This window comes from Neoarius graeffei, chromosome 26 (genome assembly GCF_027579695.1).
Source record: "Neoarius graeffei isolate fNeoGra1 chromosome 26, fNeoGra1.pri, whole genome shotgun sequence".
Taxonomy (NCBI): domain Eukaryota; kingdom Metazoa; phylum Chordata; class Actinopteri; order Siluriformes; family Ariidae; genus Neoarius; species Neoarius graeffei.
In genome coordinates, this window is record NC_083594.1 from 2,588,378 (window position 1) to 2,607,766 (window position 19,389).

Consider the following 19,389-nt stretch of genomic DNA (forward strand, 5'->3'; position numbering starts at 1 on the left):
GCTTCTCGTCGCTTAAAAATGGCGATCTTTCGCGGTCTTGTTATTGTTGTTGGTCTTAACAACTCCGCCCCCCCCCCGCTGACGTAAGCGGTTCTTTCCTCTGGCCCAGCAGAGAGTTGGTGCTAGCCTGGAACCGATTTTTCTGGCCCAGAGCCAGTTCTTTGTCAGTGGAAACAGAAAACCCAGTTCCAAACTAAGCACTGGCCCCGAACCAGCCCTGGAACTGCTTTGGTGGAAAAGGGGCATGTGTGTATCAGTCTCAGTAAAAAGGCGTGGCCTTTGTTTATGTCAGTCCTAAAAGAGGTGCGGTCTTTGTTTGTCAGTCCCAGTAAAGACAATATGGACTCTGTGTGTGTCAGTCTCAGAAAAAAGGCATGTCCTTTGTTTCGTCCCAGGGATGGAGGTGTGGTCTCTGTGCCTGTCAGTCCAATGAAAGGAGGTGTGGCCTCCGTGCCTGTCAGTCTCAGTGAAGGAGGTGTGGCTCCTGTGCCTGCCAGTCCAAAATCAGGAGGCGTGGCCTTTGGATCTGTCAGACCAGTAAAAATAGGTGTAGCCTCTGTGCCTAAGAAAAGTCAAATGTATTACTGCATTATTTCATTAGACTTGTCGTGTGTGTGTGTCCGCACGCACTGCTTTACACAGCTATTATTGTATTGCACTGCATTGTATTGCAGCAAAAACACCTCTACATTGTATGGTATGTAATCATGGATTTTTTAAATGTGTCTGTCATACAGCAGATCATTAATCTTGTATCGAGACACGCCCCCTGGGTGACCTGCAAATTCACTGAACTGTACAGAACTCAGACCACTCACAACCAAATCTGATCTACAACACACATCTTCATCCAGCCCGTGACTCACAGTAGAGGAACATTCTAACACTGGACCTGTGATGTGTTAACTACATAAGACAGTTTTGGGAAAGCGGGTGTGAAAATCTCCAGAGGGTTCGAGTCGTATGAGACCTGAGTTGAGCAGCAAGGCAACTTCTGGCTCCTGCTGGTTTCCCTTTACGGGTCGTCTTTGGTGCTGGCAGGGCTGCTGCTCTGGTGGGACGCGTTTAAGCCTCGTCTGTCTGATGCTCGGCCCTCCGGCTCTGCGGGGAGGAGAAGAAATTACTTTTACACATCGTTCTTTACATCCATCTTGTCGGAAACTGAAAATGAACAGAACAAAAAATGATGCAAGCTTGAAATGAGCACAGAACAAACTGCGAAAACAGAAAACGCCCAAAATGTCTATTTGAAGGGCATAAATTGTTTTTCTGTTGTTTGCGGTTCAGTGTAATCCTCCCTTCCCAGTAAAGCAGAGCTACTTGGTGTTCATTTGCCTGATTGGCTCTTTTAATAACGATTGCCTATTTTCAAGAAAATATTAAAGTTTCAGACTGACAGCTTTTACAATTTGTCTGCATGTTTAATCAAATAAAAGTTTTATAAAAGTTTATGGTGACCTTCAAAATAACTGTTCAGAGGCACAATATCTGTTTTTTTTTTTTTTACAAATTTCTATATATAAGAGTTTAATTAGGTATTTTTAATCGAGAAGCCGCCTCTCAATATCAGTCATCATGCTTAGCATCATCAGCTTTTAAATGTAAGCGCTATAAATATATCCTATTTCCATTTTTTTCTTTTCTTTCTCAAGACACATTTCTTGCCACTTATTATGAACCAAGAAAACATCATAAGAAGTGAAAGATGGTGACATGTAACTGTAAAGGTGTAATGGGGGTTTGGGGTTTTTTCTTCGCTCATTAGTCTTATCTTAGCTAATGCCTGCTCCGCTGATAATCAATAATAATAATAATACCTTAAAAGAAGATTAAGGTAATAATGACATTGAGCTGGTCCTCATAAGGCCACAAACATGAAGAATGTGTTTGTAAAAAGCAGCATAAATATGAACTATTAGTTTTATTGGCAGCACTGTGAGGATCATGTATTTTGATTTCTCCAGTACCTTCAACACAATCCTGCTGCAAGAGAAGCTCCTAAAGATGCAGGACGACACCTCTATGACTTCCTGGATTATTGACTACCTGACAGACAGAGCACAGTTTGTGCGACTGAGGGGATGTGTGTCTGAGCAAGTGGTTAGCAGCACAGGATCACCACAGAGAGACAGAACTGTACCATCACCTTTCCTCTTCTCATTGTATACCTCAGACTTCCAGTTCTGTCATTTGCAGAAAGTCTGAGACGATTCTGCAGTTGTGGGGTGTGTCAGTGGTGGACAAGAAACTGAATACAGAGAACTGGTGGACCACTTTGTGGCATGGTGTTAGAACAAGCACCTCCTCTTAAATGTGGCCAAAACAAAGGAGATAGTTATGGATTTTTGGAAGAGGACCAGGTTGAACACAGTGTACATTCTGGGAGAAGAGGTGGAGATGGAGGTGGTGGAGGGATACAGATACCTGGGTGTTGACCTGGACGACACACTGGACTGGAAATGCAACACTGAGGCTGTCTACAGGAAGGGACAGAGTAGACTTTAGTTCTTGAGGAAGCTAAAGTCCTTTAATGTATGCAGCAAGATGTTGCACAACTTTTACCAGTCTGTTGTTGTCAGTGGCGGCTGGTAGTCTTTCAAACAGGGGAGGCTGGTTGGTTACGATATTTCCAGATTTTAAAAGAAAAAAGAAAAAACACATCAATTTTGCCCATACTCGCCTCTGATCTGGCTGATTGTTGGCAGGGTCACAAACTGTGAAATAACAGGTTCTTTTGGCCCATTAGCCTACTGTCCAATATACATGATGGTGGTGTTGGGGGGGGTATATTTTAACATTTTATATTTTAAAATTGTGGCATGTTGTTTAAAAATTGATCATTATTGAAAGCAGCTCTTTGTCAGGAACCTCAGCAGTAACAGCAGAGTGTTCTGGAATAGGCACAAGCACTGACCTTGGGGAGCCAAACATAGAGCTGGGTGCCACACATTTCATTCAATGACACTTTCCCTATATTTTACTTATTTTGACTGAGAAATGTTTTATTGACAATTTTGATAACCCTTCACTTTTAATCCAGGTCTGTAGTGTGAAATGTTCTCGGCTGTGTTTTTGTTTAAAAATGTTTTCCAAATTGTAGCTGTGTTTAATTCATATCCAGAAAAATATATATTCCAATATAATATACTCAGCATAAACATTTTAAATAGATTCTATATTTTGGGTCCATCCATGACATATTACTAAAGTAGCCTATTTACTGTTGTTGATGTGGGTCACTTGCTGTTAGCCAATTCACTTTCTCGTACCAGGAGAGCTGAAAGGAACGAGTATTATTCCCTACCTTTTTCACCAAGTCAATTTGAGGCGTTGGTCTACCCTGCTCTTTAATTTAAATTTTTTCCTCGAAAGGAAGACTGGCAAATGGCTTCGCCAAAATTAAATCAGCAATGCTTGGCATCCGTGCGCAGCTTTCTTGCTAGCTGACTAGCCCCCTCAAGTTCAAGTTCAGTCACTCAAATAAACGAAATTTCTGGAACTAAGATAGCAAACTTGACAACACTATATTTACACTTTATTTACAATGAAAATATATACAAACTAAAAAAGCTGGTAGAAACCGTATGTAATGAATGAAATCGAAATGTAAGCTGATCTCTTACAATACACCACAGCACTTGCGAATCCGCATGGGACTGAACTGAAATTCACTGCTGCCTGTCTATATTTGAAACGAGCTGTCAATCAAAGAAAATATCCGGCCGCTTTCACCAATCACCAGTCTCCACGCGGAAACTGCCATGTCCCTCCCACTGTGAGGCTGGGAGTCCGTGGGCGGGCGTTTTTGCAGTATTTGTCCAATAATCGTCTTGCATTTTGATATTGAAAAGCGCATAGCTCCCAAATGCCATTGAAGTGCACTGAGGCTGGGCTGCATCGCGCTGTCACGAGGGAGAAAAACTCACGCACACATTAGGCGAACTGGGGAAAGTTATAACGGAATGATTTCGCACTGTAGTTGGGTTGAGCACATATATTTCTATGATTCTGGGTCTGAAATAGCAATGTTATAAGGTCGGCTATAACATAAGCCTAGCGCAATTCATCCTACACGATGTTCGTCATTTTTAGAGGAGGCTGAGCCTCCCTCGTTGTCTTAGAGCAATCGCCCGTGGTTGTTGTGAGTGTAATTTTCTCCGCACTGGGAGACGAGACTAAGGGTGTTTTCACACCTGGTCCCCTTTAAAGGAACCAGACTCAGTCCTCTTTAAGTGGACCAAAAAGTGGACCAACAGAAAAAGAACTCAGTTCTTTTTGTGTTCACACTGTGAATTTATTACAAAGAGGACTGGGTTCTCTTTCTGGTCCAGTTAAGCTTTGATGGGGCCTCAGTCCTCTTTCTGTTCACACCAGGTCCTCTAGAGCCCTCAGACCCCCAGTGCACGGAATTCTGGGTAATTTTCTCTTGAATCAAAATGTCTGCTGCCATGCTTGCCCTGCTGTATTCTTTGATCAAAATAGTGCGGATTAAGGAAAATAAATTTATTCCAGCGGCTGTGGTAAGTTCCAAAAGGAAGTTGAGTTTCCCTGCTACAGTCACGTGACCAACTACGGCAAATGAAGAAGGTGAAAAAGTGAAAAAGGCGAAGTGAACCCGGTCCGCTTTTTGTTCACAATGTGCAGATTAGGCGAACCGTACCGTTGATTTTTAGCGAACCGTACTGAGACCACCTCCTGAGGTGGTCTCAGTTTGGTTCGCTTTAAAGGGGTCTGGGTACGGTTGGAGTGTTCACATATGCGCAAAAAATGCTGAGTCATCGATCTGAGTTCGGTTAGATGGCTGAAAGGAACCAAGTGTGAAAACACCCTTAGTGTCTGAGTGGCATTGCACATGATACATTAAAATTTTTTTTTAATTTTGTATTATTTTTTAATTAATTTCTGCTTTATTCTATTATTTTATTTTCCACTATTTTAGTCTATTTCATTTCTAGTTGTCAAAGTAGTTTGTATAGAGATATATATATCTCATCTCATTACCTCTAGCCTTGTAAAAATTTTTAACCTACGTCATTATTTGTTTTGTGTAAAGATGTGTGTTTTGTGATTGTTGTGAATTTGCTGCTGCAACACTGCAATTTCACTTTGGGGATCAATCAATCAATCTAGCTAGCTGGCTAATTGACCAATTATTAGCCAAAAGAGCTGTTGTATCGGTGTGTAAATCAACACAAACACAAGCAGAGAGGAAAACTACGCGTGCAAACCCCAAACCCTGAATAATTACTTCTTAATAACCCTCCAGTCTTATAGTCTCCAGAAAGACAACAAAAAATCCAAAACATAGCATTTAGGAAAAGTACAAACAGTGCAGTTTGAAGATAGTTTAACAAACTTATTCTGTTTTTCTTTACTAGATGAGGACTGATAACTGTTAAAAAAGCAGAAAAATCAGATACAGCCATCGTGAAGAAAATAAAAAAACAAAACCTATGAAGTTTGAACAAACGCAGAATAAATCTCTGATCTGCTCCAGATAATCCTGACCTGCGTAAAACTACTGCAGGAATCATGTGGATGTTTTAGGTTGTTTTTGTTTTTAATTTTTCATTTTCACAAATTGTAGGGCGGTATTTAGAGCTGTCAATCAAACTTCTTTTCAGTGTTGAAAGTAAACCGAGCCAATCCAGGGATCTTGTGTAAGATGAGAATGTGGAAGAGAGAGAGGACGAGCGAGAGAGGTTTACAGAAGCAGGATGAGTGACAGTCACAGTGAAACGATGCCCTGGTGTTTTGTGTTTTATATTTTTGCATTCAGAGCGTGAAAGTAAGAGATATGAAGAAATTGAAGAAGGCATGTTACTGAGTTCATCTTTTCCTCATTAAGCTTAAGGGAGGAAAAGAGGAGGAAATAAAAGAGACTGCACCCTTCCCCTGCCCACGCATTTTATTTTTACTCCGTCTTTCTATGAGTCAATGCGACGCCCTTCTCACTCCGGCCCACTCGTTCGCCCCCACTCTCTCCTCATCCATCCATCCCGCCCTCTGCTCACACATTTCTCATGAGCTTTGACGTCAGAGAGGCAGGGGGGGAGCTCCAATTTACCGCCCACACGCTACTTCCTGTGGCCCCAGCCGCCCATGCAGCATTCTCTCTCTCTCTCTCTCTCTCTCTCTCTCTCTCTCACTCTCTCTCGCTGTCACTTCCTCCCCCCTCCACCCCATGGTGACATCGCATTACAAAGGCGTTTGCATCTCAGAGGCTGCAGTTTTAATGTAAGCACACACACATTAAAGCTCTCCCTGTTTCTGCTGAACAGTAGCCTGGAGAATTGCTATACCCAAAATAAAGCTATTTAAATAAGCCCTTTGCTGCTCAACCATCATTTCTCCTAACTTAAAAGTCACAAGAAATGTGGTAGAAAATGTCACGTTATGTAAAAATCTTTGTCTGATACCAAACTTGTGTCCTGTTTAACATCCAGCCAAGTCTGAACAAGAAAAGTAAGACAGAAATGTGATAAATCTCTTAAACAGAAGCTGAACTAACTGATCACACTCATGGGTGTGGTTTAATATTCTAATGAGCATGTGTGCATGACAGCCCTCTGTCTGAGACTCCGCCTATGACACTGCTGAGGATTGTTCAACCGTACCATGTACAAACTGACTGTGAAAGTATTAGTGACGACATTAAGTTAGCTTTCCTCACTTTGGCAATTTTCACATTTCAGTTCACTTTGCTTCCTAGCTTGATAGGTGAGGGTTTGTTTGTTTGTTTGTTTGTTTGTTTGTTTGTTTGTTTGTTTGTTTGTTTGTTTGTTTTTCTAAGTTTCTCCCGAATTTAGATGTGTCCAATTCCAAGCCACCAGACATGTCTCCCCTATCACACAACAGCTACCAACCAGGGAGGGCAAAGGTCATCACGTGCTTAAGATAAGATAAGATAAGATAAGATAAGATAAGATAAGATAAGATAAGATAAGATAAGATAAGATAAGATAAGATAAGATAAGATAGCCTTTTATTATCCCACAAGGGGAAATTTACATTGTTACAGCAGCAAAAGAGCAGCAAAATATAGAAAGAAAAAAAAGATAAGGCAGTGAAGGAGTAGTGCAAAAAGTACTAAGTATAAAAAAATATATATATAAAGAAATAAACTACAAATTTAAAGATAAAATTAACAAATTTGCATAAATTAACAGGTTTGCAGATATACAGTTAACATAAGTGTATTACACAGGTGGTATTGGACGTGTAAGTATTGCACAGGTATTATTACACAGGTGCTTCCTTCCTGACATGACGTCAACCTGCTTATCCAACATTATGCGACAGGGAAGTGCAATCTGCCCACATCCATACATATTAGCGCTCAGATGCCCATGATTAACGACTGTTGCTGTAATTGACAAAGGAGGTACAGAACACAACCCCTCCCACCCTGCCCTGAGAGTACGGCCAATTTTGTTCTCTTGATCTCCTGGCCGTGGATGGCTGCGACATCATCTGGGTTCAAACTAGTGACCTCTGGATGATAGAGCGAATGTTTTTCTGTCAATTTTCCATTGCTAATTTGATTTTGCTCACCAGGTTAACTTTCAAGCACCAGTTAATTTTGTTTACTCACTAACTGTATTCCTTTGCTAGGTTAACTTTCATTTTCATCTGCTTGTTTCCATTCTCTTGCTACGATAGCTTTCAGTCACTAGATTGCTTTTGTCATTCAGTTAGCAGTCACTCTCTCGTCCCTTTCCCTTCAGTCCATAATTTGCTAGTTTGCTTTTACTTGCTATGTTAGATTTTTTAAATCGCTAATCAACTGGCTATATTATCTTCGATTCCAAGTTAGCTTTGACTCACTGAGTTGAAGTTTTGAGGGTGGAGTAGACACAAGCTTTAATTAAGATTAGCCATGCCCACTCGATATTAAAATGGAATGTAAGAGACTCACTGGCTGTCTGTGAACCAAACAGAACTAATATCATGTAGAACAGAATTCACCTGAAGTCTGTCTCTTCTCTGACCCTAGGCTGACCTTGGCTGCGTGGTCACGTGACACCATTCTAGCCAATCGTAGGCCCTCGTCCATGAGCGTTTGCTGCATGAGCTGGCGACTCCAGGTGACAGGGCCGATGGTATCGGCGAGGGGACGGGGGGATGACGAGGGGAGGGAGTGAGGCCCTACATCTATCAGGACACACACACACGCACGCACACACACATACACATACACACACAGACAGAATGATGCTCACACACACACTGTAGTTCATCAACACGATTATTCTTCATCACAAACGGATGGTGGACATGATATTTACAAAAAAACAACATGAAATATAAAACAGTGACATGTCAGAGTCTGGCATAGAAGTTCTGAACATTAATTAGACATGTGCTGATAATTTGTTCTACAATTTATTACTGTTACCATGGAGACAACATACTAAGAATAAAAATAGTTCAAAGCAATTTGGTCATAATTTTATACCCTAATTTTTAAATGTGAGAGACTACAGGCTAAACGTTTCATTTCACAGAACGCACACCAGCACAAATACAGAGGAATTAGGCAGAAATAATTTTTTTTAGTTTTTAGTGCGCTGATGTTTTTAAAATGAATTTGGTTTCATTATATTTTTGTCTACAAGTGATTGAAATTAACACTTTCAATTTCATCACAGAAATTTTTCATCTCGTTTTGTTTTAATAGATTTCAGCAACAAATTTAAACCATATTAAAACTATTTCTAATGGCCCTGACAAAATTAAAACTGCTCTTGTGGTCCTAAAATGTTTTAAAAGTTCTTCTAACAGCTCTGACTGAATCTAAGAATCTCTAAAGTACTTCTCATGGTCCTGACCAAATTAAAAGCTTGTCTAAGCTTCCTGAGAGTATTAAAACTACTTCCAACAATCCCGGCAAAATTAAAACTAATTCTAAGTGTTGAATTCACAATGTATAGAAATGTACTGAACTGTAAAAATAATCTTTAATATAGGTATATTGATCTAATATTTCTTATTAGAATATTATAAAACAAATATAGACGACATGCAAAATTATTTGTGCATAAAATATTGAAATTTCAAACTCACACTTAGTAAAGATGTCAAGAAATAAGGTTAATTATCTTATATTTATTTTAGAACAATCTCATAATGAGAATTATTTGATAAATTTGCCTATATTCAAGATTTTTTTTAATATCCTATATCATAAATGGGGCGGCACGGTGGTGTAGTGGTTAGCGCTGTGGCCTCACAGCAAGAAGGTCCGGGTTCGAGCCCCGTGGCCGGCGAGGGCCTTTCTGTGCGGAGTTTGCATGTTCTCCCCGTGTCCGCGTGGGTTTCCTCCGGGTGCTCCGGTTTCCCCCACAGTCCAAAGACATGCAGGTTAGGTTAACTGGTGACTCTAAATTGAGCGTAGGTGTGAATGTGAGTGTGAATGGTTGTCTGTGTCTATGTGTCAGCCCTGTGATGACCTGGCGACTTGTCCAGGGTGTACCCCGCCTTTCACCCGTAGTCAGCTGGGATAGGATCCAGCTCGCCTGCGACCCTGTAGAACAGGATAAAGCGGCTACAGATAATGAGATGAGATGAGATATCATAAACGTTGTAAACAGTTATGATAAAAGATTAGACAGTTCCCACAAAATAATAAAAATCATATCAGCACATGCCTGGGCACAGCAGTGAACTATTCCTTCAATGTATTTTATTATGAGTGGAATACAGTGGGTTTTTACCGTGAGATAAACTGTCCAGACTTTCTCCTGACAGACTGTCGTCGTCTGCCGCTGACCTGAGGCTGCCCTGAATCGCTGTGTCAGCACTTTTCAATCCGCATATCGGGTTAATACTGTCTGAATCTGTGACCTGAAGAGAAAACACTCGTTAGTCAATCACAGGGTTTACATCATGGCTGGGCAATGTGACGATGCAATATTGATATCATGATAAATTACCAAAGGACATGAACTAGATGTTATTTTATGTTTTGGGAGACAGACTGCTAAAATGGCCTACTTAAAAATAAGGTAATTGATTACTTTTTTTTAGAACCTGGGTTTCATAATTTTAATAAATTGAGCAATAATAATATACAGTATTTATAATAGTAAGAGTATTAAACTAACCTCGAGTTTGATTCTTTTCGGAGCGTTGCTGTTGTCCATAAAGGAATTGGTACAGTCCTCAGGGTTGGTCCTAAAACAACAGAGCAGATTATTATTATTATTATTATTATTATTATTATTATTATTATTATTATTATTATTGTTGTTGTTGTTGTTGTATTTTTTAATAAGTTATCATGTGACAACCATTTCGATGTATAAAGGTTGTTGTTTTATATTAACCTGTTTTATGAACAAGTAAAAGCTGAGAAAAAAATTAGCATGTAGAGAAGAAAACATATTCCTGTATGAAGTTTAATAACAAATAAAAACATAAATTATCAGACACACAGCAACAGTGTTTCATGAATTTGGACCTCGTCTCGACTCACAGTAGAAACTTAAAAAGTTTTGAAGCAAGGTTAAAATTTGTTGTTGTTGTTGTTGTTGTTTAATTATCATGCTGATTTATTTTAATTTCATCATTCGATGGAACGGTAACCCCTGACCTGCTGTGTTTCAGCGTGGAGGTGTAGGCACATTCTCTCGCCACCTGCCGAGCCAGTGAGAAAAGCTCGACCCGTCTCAATAACAGCGCGTTGTCCCGGATGCAGAACTGCGCCGCTGCTTCGTTGATGATCATCTGAGCAGGAGAGATACAAACAATGACCTGTGTTTCTGTACGCATTACATCCATTGCAAAATCTGTGATAAATATCAGTTAGAGCTCTTCATGTTTTCAAACCTGATTTTTCTCACTGGTTGAAATAAAATCACTTATAAATAATTCGGACCTTCCCTTTAAATTAAACATTAAGTCTTTGATAATTTTATTCCAGGCCCACTGCAGGGTTTCAACAGCTGTAATGCGGTTTGAATTCTTTATTTTCAGTTTCCATGCACAAATTTAATCATCAGTTAGGTTTAAGCATTTTAATAAAAAGAAAATTAATAAAAATCTCTGAATCACAAATTATTATTATTATTATTATTATTATTATTATTATAAATAAATAGAGGATTATAGAATTACTGTACAGTTATTAAGCATCCAAGATAATATTTTGTTTTAAGATTATTCTTTTGGCTAATACATTACTATGTCTACACTTTAGATTTTTTTTTTATTTAAAAAATTAATAATAATAATAATAATAATAATAATAATAATAATATCTAGATTATATGAATATGCAAATTGGAATCACTCCCAAGTCATTAGCTTCATTTGCATATTAGGACCTGATTGGCTCTTATATTTAATGATCCAATAATTAACTCTGTCTGGTGTTCGGCTCAGTGTTGTGATATTTCTTCATACTTTAAAAATATTTTCATGAAGTAACTTTAGACTGACTTGTTAATGCTAGCTCCTACTTTTTATTCATCCCAGTATATCTTTAAGTTCCTTATGAAACTGATTTTTTTAAACAGCTATATTTTTAAGTCTCTGGTGTAGCTTGTGACATTTTTACAAAATGTCCACAGCATTCTCTTTATCTCAAATGTAGTTGATGAGCCGAGACATGTTTCCCGTCTGAAGTTTGCTTCTGTGTTGATAATTTAAAAAAAAGGTAGACTATAGCTACTGGAGCTACAGGATCAGCATCCTGGAAACAGCAACATGAAACAAAACCAGCATTTCAAACATGTAGCTCCGCCTTCAGACTTTAGGCCACACCTGTTACCCGAGTCTGACGTGCTGAGGAACAAAAGTGTTTAAATTGTAAAAAGACACAAGACATAACTTTATAGATAACAGTGTGTCAAAGACCACATCAGCAAACAACAAACATCTCCACAAAGGTGACTGAGGAGATGCCTAAGCAGGATCTTACCTCGTGGTGTGTCAGCTGCTTGCCCTCCCTCCTCTTGGAGTCAAAACGGCCGTAGATGAGGCTGTACTTGCGGATCTCCTCCTCTTTGCTCTTGTCATGTGGCTCCATGTTGAAAATGTGACCCACTGTCTTGGCCAGCTTCTTATTCAGCCTGAGAAGACTCTTCACCTCAGACGAGTCTGTGTGCGGGACTGTCCTGAACAGGCGCTCCACACTTTCCCCTACCGCCTTCACTGTGTCTGCATCCAGCTGTCCTCCAGGCCAAGGGGAGGAGGACGAGGAGGAAGACGTGGGAGGCGTCGAGGGACCTATGTTCCGGGAGTGGACCAAAAGAGGCAAAGGCGGACTGGGCTGGTCTTCCTCTGCTCCGACGCTCCCATCTAATTCCGGACTGAGCCAGTGAGGCTCCATGGGGGACAGTTTGTCCCTGTAAAGATGATGATCTGGAGGAAGTGGCGAGGCCTGGGAGCATGGGCTCCTCGGACTACCGTTATCTCGGAGCGGAGTCAGACAAGCTCCCTGATCTTCCCTGTCACATGGGGATGCTGGCTGGCCATTGCTTAAGGACTTCCTCGTGCCCACAATGCTGTCAATTTTAAAAAGCGGGATTCCTCCCATGGCTGAGGTCAGGGGTTGGTTGAAGACAGCAGGATTAGCAGCCCAGTCGCGCAGGGCTTTCTGCAAGCGCCGCACGTGCAGGGGCTTTGTAGCCATCCCAACCAGAGCCATGATCTCGAGGAATTCTTCTTCTCCAGCCTCACACAGCTGCTGCACATCATCACCGCCTTGCTGGATGAAGGTGTCGTAGTACATGAGCAGGTTGGCCCTCTGCAGCACACGGTACAGCTGCAGCTCACCCAGCGTCCGTGGCACCGACATCCTCCTGCTGCTGTGCTACAACTACATGGACACAACAACCAAAAGCAATGTCAGAATAAAAAAAACACAAAAATAGCAAAAAGCATTAGTGTTTCAGTAGCAATCCATTCTTGGATATAATTAGACAGGAAGTATGGAAGGCAGAATTCAATTTCATGTTAATAATGTCATAATTTGGGCTGCAGTCACCAACTTATTGCCCTAATTTACCCAGATTGATATTTGAGTATTCTCAACAATATACTAAGACAGACATTGTACTTTGATCAAATATGTAAAAATTGTCCACAGTTCCTGCTTTGACATCAACAAAAGAATTTCTTTTTTTTGGCACAAAAACGCTGATCAGTATGTTTTCTGTCTCAGCCTGGTTTCCATTGTAAATAAAATCTGAACTATGTCACTATATTTAAAGGAGGCATTTGTCATTTTTGGAGCCCTCTACTCCCTGAGAAATGAAATGCAACTACATTGAACAAACTATCAAGCCCCGTCCACACTTCTTCAATTCAGACTGTACATGCCTTATAAGTTGCTGCAAAGATGAGCAGCTGTTTCTGGCTGGGGATGCAGCTTATATCAGGGCCAGAAAGAAAGTGAAAGAGACTACAGATATCTACTGTATATGTTTTAATGGTTTGATTTTAACAAACTTTTTTGTTTGTTTGTTTGTTTGTTTGTTTGTTTGTTTGTTTAAATAAAATACAGTCAGAAAACTTCATATTTTCATGCTTCACATGTTATCCCCAAGTTATATGTTTTAATTGCTGGTAGGTGAAAGTGATATGATTATTATCTTTGGTCAACCCACGGCCCCACCCACTCCCTCGATGCCATTCCAGCTGCCCATGGCTTTAACCTTGAACATAATTTTAATTTGTGTGGGCTCAGTTAAAGGGCATATGTGAAGTCATGATTGATAATCTGTGGTTATTAGGAAAGTACAGTTCACCTGAAATCATAAAATTAGTCCTAAATTTTAAATACTGGATAATGCAGCGTTTTCTGTTTCGCTGTCATAATGCTGATCTCTACAGTGCTGGAATAAGTGATGGAATGGTGTGCTAATGTAAAAAATAATAACCAGGGTATTCAAGAGTCACTGGAGTTTATTAATATTATTTTAAACATCATCTCCTTTTCATCATTTATTATTTTTATTTTCAAAGAAACATTGTCTTCAAAAGTGCATTGCATACACAGCTAGAGCACACAAAAAGAAGAACAAAACATCAGCACCTTCCCCCATTTACACACACAGTACACAACAACCCACACACCCACATGACGTAGTTACCTCATTCTCACTGTTTTCTACATTTCTAAGAAAAATCCTGTAAATACGGCTAAATTTAGGAGGCAAACATTGGTGCTTATTTAACTTTAACCTCAAATAAATCTGTAATATCCATTAGTTTGCTGCATTCCAGTCCCTATAACTAGGACTTACATTTATACAATTTTGCAGTATGATGATGGCTGCATTGAAGCATGAAACATGTGAGTTGTGTCTTTGGAAACATGTCTGTTAGAACAGAACCCTTCTTCAGAAAGCAAAACACAGGGAAGGTGGTACAGATTGATCTTTGGAAGCAAGTAAAAGTTAAATATATCACCTTTAATCATGTATGTGACTCTGAATCAAATTCTTCTGCACATGAACAACTCTGTGTGATGCTTGAAGTGAGCTGGTCTTATGCCTAGGAGTATATTATCACTACTTATAACTATATAGAATAAAGATTTTTAATATTAGGGTTAATTAAGTGTCGCGACATGTATACGAATCACTGATTTGATTCTTTCAAGCTGTGTTTTGAATCATTTAATTCACTCCCTAGGGCTGCATCCTTAAATAATAATAGTTGTGAATCATTACATTTAGTCAGTACAGTACAGTGAAGTGTACAGTGAAGAAGGTGTGTGGCTTTTCTGATTCAAATAAAGCAGTTTACACATGAGTGTATGCAATTATTATACTTGACATTGGAAACATATCCTTATATAGTAATAAATGTGTTATAGCTTCATATGTTACGCATGTTATAACCCATATGTCCATTTAGCAAGATGTTCTTCGTTTAAATAAAAGTAAATTCAAGCTTCAGACATCACTGGAGCAAGTTGTAGCTGTATTCATGAGAAAAGCCCTGAGCAACCTAAAATATAAACCATGAGCAAAATAAAAAAATGTGTGCATTGTAATGTTTGATCTAATATTGCTTTTCATTTCTGTTGAATTGAATGTGTAAGATAGATAGATAGATAGATAGATAGATAGATAGATAGATAGATAGATAGATAGATAGATAGATAGATAGGTTGCATTTTTGTGTGGTCTCTTGCATGCCTGTTGTGTTTATACACACGACTGCAAAGCAAAATTCTTTTTAGGATCCCGAAAGATTACTGAATAAACCTGAACTGATGTTACAGTAGGAGAAACTAAAAACTGAGCTATTACAACAATGGGGAAAACAAACAAACAAACAAACAAACAAACAAACAAACAAACAAACAGCATTGTATATATTTCCTAATTATTTGCCCATTGTACAAGAAATGTATGTGAGAACAAACTTTTGCAAAATGTTGAGATATATACACTCTAAACAACACTTAAAATGTTTTTTGTTTGTTTTGTGTGTGTGTGGTTAAATTGAAACGCAGAGTCGTTCATAGGAATCGACTCGTGAGCAATAAATAAATAAATAAATGAATAAATGAATGAAAACACACCCAGCAATCCCCCAAACCCAAAAACAGACTCCACGGGTGTAAGATTTAATCGATTTAATTCGGGCTGGTGAGAAAATTTAAATATTCAGCAATATATGAGAAGTTGTTTGACTTACCCTGTGGGATTCCAGAAGAACCGATTCAGGATTCGGAACAAACAGACACTGGGATTTCTGAGCAGGTTTTCCCCCTCTCCTCACCACCTTTGGTGTTATTCTTTAGACCTCTCTGTCCCTTTGTTTACAAAATAAAACCGTGACGCTTCATGTTTGCGTCTAAAAGAAAATCTCCTCGACAGCAGCAGAGCAGTGTGTGTGTGTGTGTGTGTGTGTTAATTCTCCTGAATAAACTGCTGAACACGAGCGCTACGGGATCCGAGCATATTTATTTATAGGCTAGAAATAGAAATCCACTTTAAGGTAAACAATGAGAATAAAAGTGCTCGTCTCGGAGCGTTTCGAGTCCCTGCCTGGCTGCTTTTTGCTGGCAGTATCTGGGTTGTTAATGAGAGTCTTTTTGCTGCTGGTGTGGGCGAGAGAAATGTGGGGGCGGACTGCGGCACGCCATCTGACCGAAAAAGAGCTTTCCTCTCCCGGCTAAAGGCGCCTCACAACCGGGGGAGGGGAGGGGAGGGGGGGTGCACCGGGGTTCTCTCCGCGTCGTTTATTTTATTAATATGTGAATATTCAATTAAAACATGCACAATGATGTGAAAAACGGGATAAAAGCTAAAACATAAATAAATAAGACACGCTGAGGCGGAAAAGCTCATTCACAATCCGCTCATTACTGCATGTGGGCTGAATATTCAATACGCTCGCGGACGATAAAGAGCTGCAGCCGTTGCCATGGTGAGGAACGCCTCTGTGGGCGGGGCTAATCGAGTTCTTTCCGTGTGCGAAGATTCCACGCGTGACGCACGCTCGATTGGTGGGATTCCCCCATGACGTCCGCGCGACGCGCATGCGACGAAGGCTGTATACAGCAGCCTGACATCATTTAATAATAATAATAATAATAATAATAATAATAATAATATTTTGTCTTTCTTCATATAAGAAGGATTCTTATTTCTTCTCTACTTTTTCTTCTTCTCATTATTATTATTATTATTATTATTATTATTATTATTATTATTATTATTATCTTTGAGATGTAAACATCTTTATTATGTTGTAAGATAACAGCAGTGCAACACTGGAAGGCCCTTGAACGATTTTTCTTTTTTATTTCGTGTCTATTAAATTTTTAACAATATAATATTAAACACTGCATTCAATTACATTTTAATCTCTAATCAACTCGTCATAACTGTGAGTCACGGTGGAGTTTGTCAGCATTAGAGACACAAATAAATGTCTATTGTGATTCCATTTAAATTATCATGATATTGTTTTTATGTTATCAGACTGCACAGTCCTAGGTTAACTATAAATCTAGGCGAATTAGTGATCACCATTACAAGTCCATTTAACAAGATAAAATACCCAAGGAGTATGAATTCATGCCAAGTTAAACAAGTACATTTTTTAAACTCCTATGATGTTCTGAAGCATGCCTAATGTTCTCTTTTTAGTGTACTGGATTTTCACTGAAGCACATTCAGGTCAGAAAGGTTTGCTGCTGTCCAGTTGGATGCCCATCCTGCCAGGCCGATGGACAAGAAGTCTGGTGTTATATGCTCAATTAATTACATTTATTACTTTTAAAGAAAGAAAGAAAGAAAGAAAGAAAGAAAGAAAGAAAGAAAGAAAGAAAGAAAAGGTTCATGGTAATAGACACAAGGTTTGAATGAGTTAAAAAAAAAAAATATATATATATATATATATATATATATATATATATATATATATATATATATATATATATATATATACACACACACATACATACAGGAAAGTTTGAAAAGGTGTACAAATTTTTTTTACATATAGCTACTCTACAAAAATGCAAAAAGATGAAAACTCTTAGCCATGTTAAATTTGTGAAAAATACTGCATGTCTGGATAGTCTTATCCCAGGATAAGTACACAGGACGAGTAGTGACAGTATTTTAAAGTGTCCACAGCAAACCCAGTACCGTGTGCATGGAATATTTTGGTATATTTTATTGCTTATCATTAGATCATGGCCACATGTAAGTCAAATGGCTGATAATATAAAGTTGTAAAAGTGTACTGACAGTGGTAGGAGGATGTGTGGGAGGGTATATGTGGGTGTGGGTATCTACACATTAGTCATGGTAGTGTGTCACATAACCTGAAGAATATTCAAATGTTTGTCAGAGGTGCAATTTAATAAAGATTAGGGAGACGTTAGACGACACCTACACCACTGTGAAGAAGCGAGCATCACATAACCTACATCACACCGCACCGCAGACCCCATGTCTCACATTTGCTGTGGTGGTAGTTATTTTACATAGTGAATGTCAGGACCTTAACTACAATCCTTTTTTTTTTTTGTAAAATGCAGCCTAACAGAATAAATGACAAGAACATTAGAAAAGGCCAAATATGCTGTGGAAAATCCAAATGCCCCATCATGAACTTCATTATGTAGGATTGCTAAAGCAATTACTGTATTTCTAAATCATTTATGAATCATTTTCCAGTATTCTATTACAACTCTGATGGAACAGAGATGCTGGATGTTATTTTGTATGTAAATTGCATTTGTTTATTTTATATGCTTATTCTGGTTAATATGATGGCAATGTGACCTTGAGTCTATGAAATAAATAAAACTCAAGTAAAGGACAGATACTTCAAAATCAGACTTAAGAACAGTAACAAATTAATTATACATATTTTGCTACTTTCCACCTTGGGTTAATATTAACAGACACACCTCATAAGATGGCAGATTAAGAAACTCAATGCATGTTGTTTGTTTTTAATCAGTATTGTTGCTAATATCTTTAATTGGATTCAATTTGGCTATACTTGTTTGCAGTTTTGATTGAGAGAGAGAGAGAGAGAGAGAGAGAGAGAGAGATATTTTATTTGCCACTTGTACATGCACATACTGGCAGTATGGGTGTTTAGGATTTTTTTTTCTGCAAAGCTCTTAGTCATAAAATGTGCTAAAGTACAAAATAAATAACAGAAAAACACTACAAAGTGCAATAAGATGCCCACTGTAAAATACATTGAGACACATTTTGTAAAACACTGTGAAATAAATATATATATTGCTTTCATTTAAGAATATTACACTTTTGAGATTAAGTAGACATATTATTTTCCTTTTATTATGTGTTTTGCCATTAAAGAAAGAAAGCAAAGAAAAGAAAGCACAACTTTATTCATCACACCCTTGTGAAATTCCTCTCTGCATTTAACCCATCTGAAGCAGTGAACACACACATGCACACACACATGAGCAGTGAGCACACACACATACCCAGAGCAGTGGGCAGCCATGCTAACAGTGCCTGGGGAGCAGTTGGGAGTTAGGGGCCTCACTCAAGGGCACCTCAGCCCAAAGCCGTCCCATATTAACCTAATCTGACTGAATTATGAGTTATCACTTATGAGTGACAGTATTCAGGATTTAAGTAGCATTATGATCTAAATAATATATAAGAGGCTACGATGGCTCTCAGATTAGCTATTAGGCATTTTATGGTTTTGTTTTGAGCCGGTCAGAGGTTAGGTAATGTCATTATTAATTAGCAGAGTATCTCTAAAATTTTACTCATGTCCAAATCTGAATCTGTAATGTCAGTAATTTTTACATTCTGCACTTGCATGGAACTGGAAAGGTTATGCTGTAATGTAGTTTCTATAAAATGATAAGTAGAAATAACCTCAGATGATATACCTGTATATCCTGTCCGAATTGGC

At 38.7% G+C, this 19,389-nt stretch overlaps 1 protein-coding gene across 1 annotated transcript; it reads right to left on the reverse strand.

Moving 5' to 3' along the window:
- Nucleotides 1-251: 251 nt before the first annotated feature.
- On the reverse strand, nucleotides 252-16,030 carry nab2 (NGFI-A binding protein 2 (EGR1 binding protein 2)). The gene is made up of 7 exons (XM_060909902.1): nucleotides 15,658-16,030; nucleotides 11,924-12,823; nucleotides 10,595-10,728; nucleotides 10,107-10,176; nucleotides 9,717-9,846; nucleotides 7,969-8,154; nucleotides 252-1,101 (listed from the first exon to the last, which is right to left on the reverse strand). The coding sequence occupies exons 2-7, from the start codon at nucleotides 12,800-12,802 to the stop codon at nucleotides 1,016-1,018; spliced, it is 1,485 nt and encodes a 494-aa protein (XP_060765885.1). The 5' UTR covers nucleotides 12,803-12,823; nucleotides 15,658-16,030; the 3' UTR covers nucleotides 252-1,015.
- Between the last annotated feature and the right edge of the window lie 3,359 nt (nucleotides 16,031-19,389).